General features: G+C 39.0%; 1 protein-coding gene across 1 annotated transcript; it reads right to left on the reverse strand.

The window, feature by feature from the left end:
* Positions 1–3267: 3267 nt before the first annotated feature.
* Positions 3268–8730, reverse strand: ghitm (growth hormone inducible transmembrane protein). The gene is made up of 9 exons (XM_053510867.1): positions 8663–8730; positions 7882–8028; positions 6171–6273; positions 5761–5872; positions 5508–5649; positions 5308–5416; positions 4328–4516; positions 4047–4218; positions 3268–3819 (listed from the first exon to the last, which is right to left on the reverse strand). The coding sequence occupies exons 2-9, from the start codon at positions 7996–7998 to the stop codon at positions 3732–3734; spliced, it is 1032 nt and encodes a 343-aa protein (XP_053366842.1). The 5' UTR covers positions 7999–8028; positions 8663–8730; the 3' UTR covers positions 3268–3731.
* Between the last annotated feature and the right edge of the window lie 4635 nt (positions 8731–13365).

A 13365-nucleotide genomic window follows, 5' to 3' on the forward strand; every position in this document is an offset into this window, starting at 1 on the left:
AAACGTCTTTTGGATTCAAAATTCTTTGATGTGGATGATCAAAGAATTATTTCCTTTCATTTACAAAAAACACTTTTACAACAACTAGTTAAGTCAGTAACACTCTGGAGGAGGCAGGAGTATCATATCATATTATGGAGAAGCAAGGGCTCATGATCTAAACATACCACATCATCATCATCATCATCATCATCAAACATGGTGGAGGCGCAGGTGTGTTACGGCATGAGTGTGTTACGGCTGGCGAATTAGTCATTTGATAATTATATTAGTTAAACATATAAATAAACATTTTTTATCCAATATCATAAACAAACCATGAACCATAATAATAATAAAAATAATAATCATTTAGCAGTTAATTATAATTGCATATATTATAAATACATATGCTATAGATAGTACTATTTTGTGTTTACATAACTTCTTCATATCTTTACATTTTATACTGTACATTGGAGGACCTGAAACCTGTCTGAGAAAACGTTCAGTATGTCTGTATATCTGTGTGTCTGTCCAGACTGATTTAGTCACATCATCACACAAAACTGTCGGGACTGAATCTCCTGCAGTTTTTAGATCTTAGTTTAATCTGCACCATAAATAAAATCTAAATGTGGAGTAAAAGTGATGTTATGAACAGTTATGTGTGGGATTTAATAATCTACTGTAAAATAATCTACTAATGCGCTACTGTCTCAATGTAAACAAACACCTGCACCAATAAATATTAATTAGAAAAGATAAAGTGAATATTTTTACTGGGATTAGTTCATATTTTCACTTTGGCTGAAATAACAGCGCTGAAGTGGTATAAGTGAATTTTAACACGCTGGAGTGGTTTTAAGACAAAACTTCATCTTTATCCTTTGATCTACTTTTTCCATTTCTCATCTGTGATTCACTCTCCGATTACCGAACAGGGAGTGTATTTGTCTGAGCACCAAAGAAGGACAACTTAGTGTAAACAAGTTTTTTAACTGTTTTTACAAACTCCTTAACCACCAACAACAGGCAATAACTCTAGTTATTAATAAACTGTTATTATGATTATGAAGATTATGAGTATACATCATAAAACATTTCACTGTAAATTTCCATATAAAACTGAAAGTACAGTGTGATCAGATTAATGTATTCCTGACGGTTGTGCTCGCTCTGTGTGAATGAATCAACTTGTGAAATTTCCGTGAGATTCTGTCGCCACTGTGGATCTCAGGTCAGAGTCCTGTGTGTGTTTCGCTTTGAAGTCAAGCTGTCACATGTATCGCACGTGTAAAAATAACGAGCGTGTGACGCAGGACAATGACGCGCTCGCCAAGTGTGAAACCGGCCAATCACGAGTTCTCGTTGCGGCCTGAAATACGCAGAGTTACCGGGAGGAACAGCAGCGAACGGGAAGGAAGAGAGGACGTGAGCGGAGAAGTGGAGAAGGGCGTTATCAGACATACTGACAACTGAACTGTAATAACTGTGTAATAAAGCAGTTATTACATTCTTCTTATTATGATTATATTTATGCACCTTTTTGGTGAATTAAGGATAAATTATCTTATGACTTTAATTATATATACTTTAATATTTGTAAACAAATTAGTCAATTAAATGTCAAAATATATAAAATATACATTTTATAGATAAAATAAATACGAGTTTTGAATTTATTTATTTATTTATTTAAATACTGTAAAACCCACTACAGTGGAGAGAAACTATAAAAACCCTTACTATAAACTTGCAAAACCTAAAAACATACTTTTAAAATCCCAACCAAAAAATAACAAATCCTTCCTAAATAAAACCGGAACATTAACTACCAAAAACCCAACCTCGACGCAAACTAACAAACCTTCATCCTTTTCTCTAAATAAACCTTTTACACAAAATATCAAGTTAAAAACAGAGAATCGAATTAATTAATCAGAATTAAATTAAATAAATTTACCCAGAAGTGTGCCATAAAGAAACAATTCCGTTGTTATATGTTGGGAAACAGAGAATATGGAGTAAATAGATATTTAGTTTTCCAGAATTAGCTTTTATTTCTTTAATAGAATCTTTTTTTTCTGTATGTAGATCCGGTTATAAATGGTTATATGCGTGCGCGGAGTCTTCCTTCGCCTGTAAGCTTTACATTTATTTAGGCATTTGGCAGACGCTCTTATCCAGAGCGACTTACTTTTTTTTTTTATCTCATTATACATCTGAGCAGTTGAGGGTTAAGGGCCGCGCTCAAGGGCCCAACAGTGGCAACTTGGTGGTTGTGGGATTTGAACCTGGGATCTTCCAAACCATAGTCCAATGCCTTAACCATTGAACTACCCCTGGCCCCAGGGGTAGTTCAGCTGAGAATGGCACATTTATATTTATATAAGCATCATGGAATTTTTATGAAGGAGGTTCAGGATCGTTTTTGTTCACCTTCAGGTGTTTCAAAGGCGATGATGTGACTAACGAGGTGTAACTTTTCCTTAAGAGCCAAAAAGATGGCTTCGTTAAAAACATTCTCTACCAGCTCATCCATCGCTTGTCTAGAAACAATGTCTTTTAACTCCAGCACTGCCGCCCCCCAGTGGTGTAATCATGTACTGGATATCAGCTCACAGTAAAGAAAGTTTTTTTTTTGCTCTTTTACTCCAAATTAGAACAAGTGTGACCATGAATGACCTCTAATGCACCACCATTAACCCTGACACCATCCTGTGATGGGTTTGTACTTATTACAAGGTCATTACAGTTAAATTATAGTGTTATTACAGTCTTACTACCTGCTTCCAGATTATAGTAATGAATAAATAAACTATAGATCAACCCCAGTGGAGAGCATGGACAGTTTGCAGGACCTTGATGTTCACATTACACAGGACATCTCATGGCCCTGTCACATCAACACATTTGACCTCAGACATTTGAAGGACTTTAATCTGTTCTCCTAAAGTCAGAGTCTGAGCAGGAAGATAGTGAGGAACATCAATCATCTGAACAATAAAGCGTTCCCTCTGCTGTGGTCAGGACAGAGCTTCCTCTCCCTGAAGGCCAACAGCGAGAGAACAAGAAGGAGTTTTACCTTTAAAGGTAAAGAATTTTTAAGGTTCAGAGCGAAAAGAAAAAACACCTCCATGACCACATGTTCGAGCTCACCACGTTAATCTAATCTCACTCAGACCGTCCTGGGTTTCTGGGTAATCCTGAGTCAGGAGGTTCACTGTTCTCTGGCTTTTCACAGAATGCAAATAAAGGTTTAGAGGAAAAACGACAGATTCATGGTTATATTTATTATTTTAATCTTTTATTTAGTGCATACCAAAATAAACTTGTGAATCCATATTGGAATAAGGCCTAATCTGATTTTCTCTTTCCACTTTGAAGATTTGTAAAATGTGTCTGAGAAACATGCAGAAGCATATTTACCAAAAAAAAAAAAAAAAAAAACCTTTAAAGCAGGAAAAAACCTTGAACTCTGAAGCTCACGGAACACACTGAGCACAGACACCAATCGCAGATAATCAGATATGATTAGAGTTTAAATAAATAACAGGAAATAATATTTATAATTATATTTGCTAACTCTTGTAGTCCTCTGTGATAGAGTGTAGATCTGACTCCTAAACACCAAAAGCCGGAATGCGTCAGATTTCTCCTCCTTTTACTTTAGACACAGTCCACAGTCTTATCTCACTTCTTCATCTGTTCAGGAAGAGCTTTATAATTATGATGATAAAGAAGGTGATTTACTTCCTCTTTCCTCCACCACCGTTGGCCAGAATCATAACCAGCCTTATGAAGATGTTGAGCGTGTCCATGTAGATGCCCATACAGCTGTGAACACACAAAAACAGACATCAGCATGCATGGCTTAGAGGGTTTCTTGTATTCTTTGTTTAGATGCCATTCAGGGTTAAACTGTTGTTTCTTTAAATCATCACACACTGTCGCTTCTCTCTGCAGCAGGAGTGTCTAAGCGTCTGACCAGATAATATTAATGCAAATGATGATAAGTGTACAATAGGTAAGTATGAGGGTGCAGAGGCTGTGAGGGCACTTACGCGTTGATGGGGTCGTATTTCTGCATGGCGTACAGCGGGTGCGTCTCGGCCCGTTTGATCACCTTCTGTGTGTCGTACAGCAGGAACATGCTGAAGAGGATCAGACCTCCATAAATTGTCACCGAGTACAGACCTGCCCCAAACGCCGTGGTGGGGGGCAAGAACATAGAGCCTGGAGCAACGGCATCATGGGAAATATTCAGAAGGTGATCTATTATACTGATACACTTACAATAATCTCTGGATTATGTGTGTGTTGTTAAGGAGTGAGGAGCACAGACCCAGTGATGAGGCGAAGACCACTCCCAAGCCGACGGCGAGCGGGCCGCCCATGTTCAGGAACTTCTCACTGGGAGCGCACATGGCCACGGTGGAGAGACCGCCCACGATGCCCGCTGTGTACCACGCCGCTCGCATCATCAGGGGACCGCCCAGCAAGGTGAGGGGAGCTATGATCGCGCCCATTACACCTACACACACACACAGCAATTCATTACACTTACAATTCATATTTTATTATGTAGAGTCTATTATAATTACTATTAAAAATATAATAAAACTAAACCATTGCAATATTAGGAATCTAGCTGAAAATCTCAAGACAAATTCTGTTAATTATAAAAAAAATGTTCAAAGTTTTACAAGTAGAGATTTCTGAGATTTATTAAATACAAAAAAAAAAAAAGTAGATAAATTTAATTAATTTAAATTTCTGTCTACAAATAAATATAATCTAAAAAAATATTTATTTGAAAACATGGATAATTTATTAAAGTAATTTTTTTTATTTATATATTTTTAATATGCTTTATATAAATAGGATTAAACATCACCTGCCTTAACAGTAAACATATTTTTTTTACTTTTTATTCTTTACTCCTTTGATTTTTACTCATATTTTATTCATTGTTTCCACTGCCCCCCAGTGGTGTTAAGTATGTACTACACAATTGGGCATAAATTCACAATAAACAGATTTTTTTTCTTTTTCCTCCTGTAACTCCACATTAAAACAGGAAGTGGGACCTCGAGTGACCTCTGACACCCCATTTTTAACCCAAAACATTTCTGTGACTAAGTTATAAAGGGCAGGGGTAGCTCTGGGGTTAAGATGATGGACTACTGATGGGAAGGTCACAGGTTCAAACCTCAGCACCCCCAAGCTGCCAGTGTCTGATCTCTGAGAAAGACCCTTAATGTATAATAAAATAAGTGGCTCTGGATGAGACGTAAAGTAAATGAATGTAGTTAGTGTTATTACCTGCATGCAGCATCCAGGCCAGGTGTTTAGGAATGGGACTGTGCTCGTAGGAGATGGACCTGACCAGCATCCCGGCACCGATCACCGCCGCAAAGGTCACTCCAAAAGCCTGAGGACCACACACACACACGTGTATTTCATAATGTGTGTGTTAAAGACAATACTGTAACATACAGGCGGGTGTGAATAGTTTTGCATACCATCCAGGATCCTCTCATCATGAGGCCCAGTAGAGCCGGAGTCCTGCTGACGGCCACGGCCGAGAGAGCGGTCACGCCCACACCGCCTGCAAAGTACATGTAGGTGGAGTGGATCCGGTCCCTTACATACTGCGGCCAAAAACTGAGAGAGACAGACAAAGAGACAGAGACAAGAAAAGTAAGAGACATGGAGTTGCAAGTTGCTACATTAGATTACTCTTTGTCTCTCTTTCACATGGAGCCTGAGACTCACACTGCTTTCTCCAGAGCGCCGATCTCATTGGACATGCCGAGACCATAATAACACAGAGCTCCGAGTCCGAGTGCAGCTCCGCCCGCCAGGACCATCCTCCCGGTCTGATCAACTACAGAGAGAAAGAGAACGTGACTTAAAGCTCATATTCACTCTTCATCATACAACAAACACTCATCATCTCTAATCTAATCTTTACCTACTAGAATATTTTATATCACTACATTACTTCTGTTTCACTATTCCTCCTCCATAACATAATGAATGTTTATTTTATTTGTTACTGTTTTTCTGTTCCTTTATCTGTTCTTACTGTTTGTCTTTAACTTTTAAAATAATTTATTTTGACAACACTGTTAAACCAGTCCTAACAAAAAGTAAAACTGGTGAGAGAGAGAGAGATTCATCACTTTTAAAGGCGGTGTCTTTAGCGGGTTCGAACACCGCCTCCTGGAGCTGATCTTTGGCCGTCTTACTGCGCCGCAGTCCGAACTTGGCCCGGGTGGAGTAACCCTACCACACACACACACACACACACACACAGAGAAGGGTTATTAAAAGTTTTAATTACTCCTATGAACAGCAACATCGTATTTTCACTGTAATCTTGAGATCTGGAACTTTCATACAACACACGTCTGGACAAAAATGGAATAATGTTTGTAACACATGGTGTGCTGTGTGCAACTGGTCCATTAACCAACATTCCGTGACCTGTCTCCAGAGGTGACTGATACTGTACGGTTTTTACTAATTGTGAAGATGTAGCTTTAAAACTGATGATCTGGGTTTGTCACATCCAACATCAGAAAATAATAATAAATCAGACTTTGCTCTTACAGCATCGCAGATGGAGTTGTGGGAATCATTCACAGCACACACATTAAAATAATCATCCTGAGCACCAACTAAAAGGCTTATAGGCTTGTTGTTATTTGTATGTAATTTAATATAAATATATGCTACTACTTAATATATATGAAATATATTTTTATATTCAATTATTTGCGTGTATAAATTTTTTTCCGAGATTCTCCGTCATAAGCAGCAATTCATCATTCATCGTGTTTCACACTCCTCAGGGGTACGCAGGCAAACTGGCAGTGATGCTTCCACAAATTGCCTTTTTTATCTTTAAAATAAGGCAAAAAATTTTCTGATCCTCTCTCCAATGTGGGGTCCATTTCAAAGTCATTTTTATCAGATTATGCCCGTCCTAGCTCTATTGTAAGAGCTTGATTAGGATAACTTTATGCAAGTTTTGTCTGTGTCCACAAAGCTTTCACACAACTGGAACTGTTTGCTTTTCACCGTTAAAAACTACAAAAATCTTTCAAAACAACAACACCCACTATAACGAAAAGGCCTGTTTGTAGCTCTCAGTGTCATAAACAGTGACATCACACGCTTTCCCTGGTGCAGTCGTACTCCTCGCTGAAAGTAAGAGTAGGAAGCTTCGTAAAAAACTTTTACATCCTAGAATATTAAGTTAAATAAAATTTACAAGCATGTAGTTTGTCTCCATCTAGTGACTCTTCGTGATATTAAGCCATCTGTTTGGTTTTAATGGAATATAGGTTCATATAGAGTTTGTTTATAGAGTGTTCCTCAATTAGATATAACTTCTATATGCTAATTTCTAATATCACTTAACATTACACACACACTCTCACACACACTCTCACACACACTCTCACACACACTCTCACACACACACTCTCACCCACACACTCTCACCCACACACTCTCACCCACACACTCTCACCCACACACACACACTCACACACACACACACTCTCACACACTCTCACACACTCTCACACACTCTCACACACACACACACTCTCTCACACACACACACTCTCTCACACACACACACTCTCTCACACACACACACTCTCTCACACACACACACTCTCTCACACACACACACTCTCTCACACACACACACTCTCTCACACACACACACACACACACACACACACACACTCTTGGTGGCCCCCAAAATATTCATCAAGAATAGGTTAGCTATCAGGTGTAGTATCTTGTGAGGTACTTTGACATGACTTGACATGTGTGTGTGTGTGTGTGTGTGTGTCAGACTCTGAGGGTGATGTTTACCTGCTGAGATCTGATCAGAGGTGTAGCAGGTTTAAGAGCCGGGATCTTCAGGGTCAGACTGGACCTCATGGCAGTCACGGGGAGACCCCGCAGGCACGCCAACCTCGCCACAAACATCGCTCTTACACACTCACACTAAACACAACCTGCAGAAAAAAAATCAATGTCGAGTTATTAAACAGAGGCTCCAGTGTTCAGATCGGACACGCTCACCTGTCTACAAATTATGACATCACCCTTTTGTGACATCACAGAAGCAGATACATTTCTCAAAGACATCTTGTGTTTATCAGCATTTTACATTGGAATCTGATCTAAAGTTATATACAGAGCAGTCTTAAGGTTACCCTGGTAACAAACAGGCTGTAAACCATGTGCAGTTAACGAGATTAAATTGTTAAATTAATCACATTAACATTAAAGTGTTACTGTGAGGTATTGTTTTGGAATTATGACGTCACGTTCATCGCGTGCTACATCACGTCAAAGAATTAACTAACAACGCTATCGTGTTGTCTAATTAATTTATATAATTTAAAAAAAGCTATAATATGTACATAAATATTAATAATAATAAAAATAATAAATGTTTATTACTTATATATATTTGCGTATTAACAGTTTTTAGCTAGTAATGCTAATGCTAATACTTGCTTATCTTGTCTTGCTTATAGCTCCAAACCGCCAAACAAGTTACATAAAACACATGGTTACATTAATGTTAAGATCATGACAAAAAAAATAACAAACACCTAAAAATGTCCAAGATTTTCTCTCACCAAAAAATAACGCGTTTGTTTACTTTCACCTTCACTGCAGAACGAGACGCAACAGTACAGTTGATGCAACGCGCTGGAAATTTCCGGAAAGTTCTAACCGGAAAATGTCATAACTCAGCGCGCGGTGCATTGTGGGACTTGGTGTTCGTTGTTGAGAAGCGCGCGCATAAGCGTGAGAAATGAGGAAACCGTGGGGGAAAATGTAGTAAATATTTGACATTTTTATTATTATTATTATCAGTATAAGTATTGAAATATTAATGTTAATATATTTATTAAATTTTTGGTCTTTTCTAAGTTTTAGTGTAACATTTTAAAGTTATTATTGTAAAGGTTTTAGCAGAGCTGCCAACTTTTCAGACAAGCTTGGAGTGAGATTCTGTGTTTATTCCAGTTAACACGATTGACATTTGAAATATTTACCCAAACCCTTCACCCATTCACCTTAACCATCAGCCGAACCACCAAACCACCAACACACTCGCCAGCAGCTCCATGTGGGCCAGCAGGGGGCGTAGCACAGCCCTCTGTACATAAGCTCTCTCTTCATTTCTTCATCCATTTCTCTCATATGTCATTCCTGAATTACAAGTGTCCTCCAGTTATTTACACACTGGACAGAGAACATTTCAATAACTGCATGAAGAAAACTATGTACAGTATCACTGTTTATATTCATAACATTCAGGGGCTAACACACCTGTGTTGGGCCCAATTCCTTATGCCTTCTCTCACTCATGACTGTGCATCAACCCATCCTACCAACAACTACATAAAGTTTGCAGATTGAAATCGATCGAAAATCAACTCAGAGGGAGATGAAACAGCCTACAGTGGTGAAGTATGATCTTCTGGAAATAAGTTTCATCCTGAACACGACAAAAGCAACTGAACTCATTATAAACTTTCGTAAGTGTAGCGCAGCTTCTGGTCCAAAAGTTGTCGAAGGAGACAGTGTGGAAAGGGTCCCAACTTTCATCTTCTTGGATACACACATTACTGATGATCTCTCCTGGACCACAAACACCATGCATAGGTAAAGATGGCAGAATAGCAAACTCTAAGTATTTTCAGAAAAAAACAAGGAGGATCTGCTGTCGTCCTACTACTGTACCGCCGCTCCATACTGTATCACTCTATGGTACACCAGCTGCTCAGCGGCAGACAGTGGAACCCTAGAAAAGTTCATCAACACCTCCCAAAAAAGACACATCGGCTGCTCACTAAACTCCCTGGAAGAGCTATTCGGCTCTCGCAGCCACAGCAGAGCAAACAGCTGAGAGAACAAACCCACCCATGACACCATCTGTTTGACCACATCATGCACAAACAGACTCATGAGCAGGTTCTCCCCAGAGCAATTCAAGACCTGAACACTGACAAACAACTAAATGTTAGGAGCTATTTGCTCATCCACACATTTCACAGACTCTTACTACATATTTATTTATCCCGACTGCAAACATCTGTACAAATGACAAAATAGCTGTGAATGTGCAAAACTCTTATCAGCAATGTCTCAGACTAAATTGTCTTATGTCAATTTAAATTTAATTGTTATATTTAAAATAATATAATTTTGCCAGATTACAGTGTTTACGTGTGCAATATCTCAGCTGTTTAAATATCTCACCTGAACAGTAATATCCGAGCAATTATGTTAATATTTATACTGTTTCATATTAATGTTTATCCTTTACTCCTTATGGTGCATTTGTATTCTTTGTTATTTAAAGCATTTTAAGATTTTAAGGACTTGAAGTCCTCTTTAATACTGATCAGTGTTGGGTAGGTTACTTGAAGTAATCTACTACAAATTACTAATTACTACTTTAAATTGTAATTTGATTACATTAATAATTATTACATGTAAAAACTCAGATAACTAATTACTTTACTCTTAAGTTACTTCGAAAACCTTAAATGTAAAAAACAACAAAGTAAAACTCAGTTATTTCAATGATTTAATTTTGACTGAAAAATATTACAGAAATATGAAAACTGCAACTTGATTTAAAGATGTAATCAATCTCTAAAACTAAACATTCTTCATATAAACCGGCCTAACAATAAAAGATGTATCGTTTACTGATGGTGCAAGCGATTTTTAAATGCGTTTTTTTTTTTTTTTTTTCCCGGCCTGTCAGTATCACAGATAACACATAGCAGAGAGTATGTGTAGCTGTTCTATCATCATTCACAGCCATTTTTTTTTTATTTTTTTTTATTTATTTATTTATTTATTTATTTTGTTTGTTTCCCATATTATAACAGACAAGACCGGGGACCAAAAAAAGAGAAGAGAGAGTAAAAAAAAAAAAAAAAAAAAGAGGGAAAAGGGAGAAGAAAAGAAAAAAAAAAAAAAGAAAGGGGGGGGAGAATATAGTCAAAATCCGCACCTGCCGAAGAAAAAGAGAAAAAATAGCAGCAGAAAAACCGCAGCCACAACCAACACCTGCACGACTCGCGGCAAACCACAAATCCCAAAACCTGTTGAGCCGCGCACATAATAAAATATTTTGAAATAAACATTTTGTTTTGAAGCAACAGCAAAGACAGTGTGTGTGTGAGCACCTGTTTGTACACCAGTGTGAACGTTTGTGTGCACACCTGTGTGTGTGAGCGCGCTTGTTTTCATAGGGCTCCTCCATGTAAATGTTTAATAGTGTGTGTGGGGGACCACAGTCCCATCCCGCGAGGCATGGAGCAGATACGGCGGAGACACGGGTCCCAGACATCCAGAGGCCCCCCAGAGCACAGGAGTCTCAGGAGAACCACCGCAGGGACAGCCCCCCCACCCCGAAAGGGGCAGCGGAGAGCCCAGAGGGGGCTCATCTAGCAGCCCCAGTGCAGACGCCCCAGGGGGCCGTGGTGACAGGACCGCAGGCTCCGCCGGCGGCCGTACACTCCGAGGCAGTCCGGTCCCTGGGTCCAGAGATCCCAGGGCCCCCCCCCCCATCCACCAGCCGGTGCCCCGCCAAGCCAGGAGAGCCAGATCCCGCCCAGCGAACGCCGCGAGTGAGCCAGCGCTCACCCGAGCGCCCCGCCCCGGAGCGAGAAATCAACAACCCACCAGCGGCCGGGGGCACCCCACAGCTGTGTGTGGTGGCAGAGCAGGGGGGGCCTGGGATGTTGAGAGAGGTGGAGTCTAGGACCTGACCTGACACCTAAACGTAGACAGCCAAGCACACACATACACAAACATATATTCCCACCCTCATACATACAAACAAATATTCACACACTCACACATGTAGACACACAAAAATAGACAATATACACACTCACACTCCCCATATACCCACTTCCCTCCGCCGTGGGGACAGAAAGACCCCCCCGGTCCCCGCAGCAGCGGAAAGGACCACCAGCCCAGACCCCGACCGAACGGCCAGCTCCTCCTCTCAGCCCCCGGCCCTGGACCGCGGATAGAGAACGGGGGTGTGGAAAAAAGGAAGACCCCTGCCTCGCTCCTCCCGCTCTAATGTAGTGTTGGTGTGTGTTGTTCTAAAGTGCTTTAAAACAAGGGAGGGGCAAGACACTAACCACCCTCCGGCAGCTCGTGTCAGCTCTGCCCCTCCCAAGAACCCTAAATGTCTACGTGCCACTTAAAATTGGGAAGTGGGCACTGGCACCAGAGGTAAGGCTGGTGAAAGAGGTAAATGCGTTTTAATCAATTTTTAAACATGCTAGTAACGTAATGTTATTGATATTAGTAACTGCAATTAAATTATATACATTTTTAAATGCAATGTGTTACATCACTGCATTATTAGGAAAAATTATTAGAATACAGTAACTCTGATAATGATGATAATAATATAAATGTCCAAAAGTTTGCTAACTCTGTGCTGAATCAACATGTAATATTTTACATTTTAAAATTTAAATTGTATTTGTCATGTACAAAACCATACATAGTATGATACGCAGTGAAATGCTTATATGACTGTCTGTGACATAAAAAAGAAAGATAGAATATAAGAGAAGGATTCCAATATAAAAAATGTGCTATGTTTAAATGTATATCCAAATACAATTAAACAACAACAACAACAAAATTTCCAATGAAAACAATAATAATAATAATAATAATAAATAGGTTGTAATATACGAATTTCCTAAATTACAGAACAAAAGCACACCCCATACCACCCAGCCATCAGTCCCCAAAAAAACGGGAGGTTTGTCTCAGGAAGTGTAAAACCTGTGCAAATGTTTGTTGTTGTGCAGTTACAATTATGGTGTGTTTGTATGACAACAGCAATATAATTGTATATAAAGTAAATATAATAAATAATAATTAATGTATATGCATTTGCCATATAATATACGCAAATAAAAGTAGTCAAAAATATGATAGTGTATTATTCTTCATATAGCTTTCTTCTTTTTTTCTCATTGTAGTACTACTCTTTTTGTGTTAAATTTTTATTTCATTTTTCTCTTTTGAACACTTATTTAATTTAAAGAGTCAAACTTAACCAGCTACAAACAGATTATAGATTCTACACATACGAGTCGAGTGTTAGCAGGTGTCGCCTGGTGGAAAAGTGTTTTTTTTTTTTTTTTTATCTGAGGTATGTGAGCTAAATGTATGTCTGTGTTCTAAATCACTTTATCTTACTGTATCACTTTATTATAAACCCCAGTCTTACACTCAGGACATTACTGTGGGAGGCCAGGTTTCCCGTTGCCTAGCAACACT

Source organism: Clarias gariepinus, chromosome 14 (assembly GCF_024256425.1).
Source record: "Clarias gariepinus isolate MV-2021 ecotype Netherlands chromosome 14, CGAR_prim_01v2, whole genome shotgun sequence".
Classification (NCBI taxonomy): Eukaryota; Metazoa; Chordata; class Actinopteri; order Siluriformes; family Clariidae; genus Clarias; species Clarias gariepinus.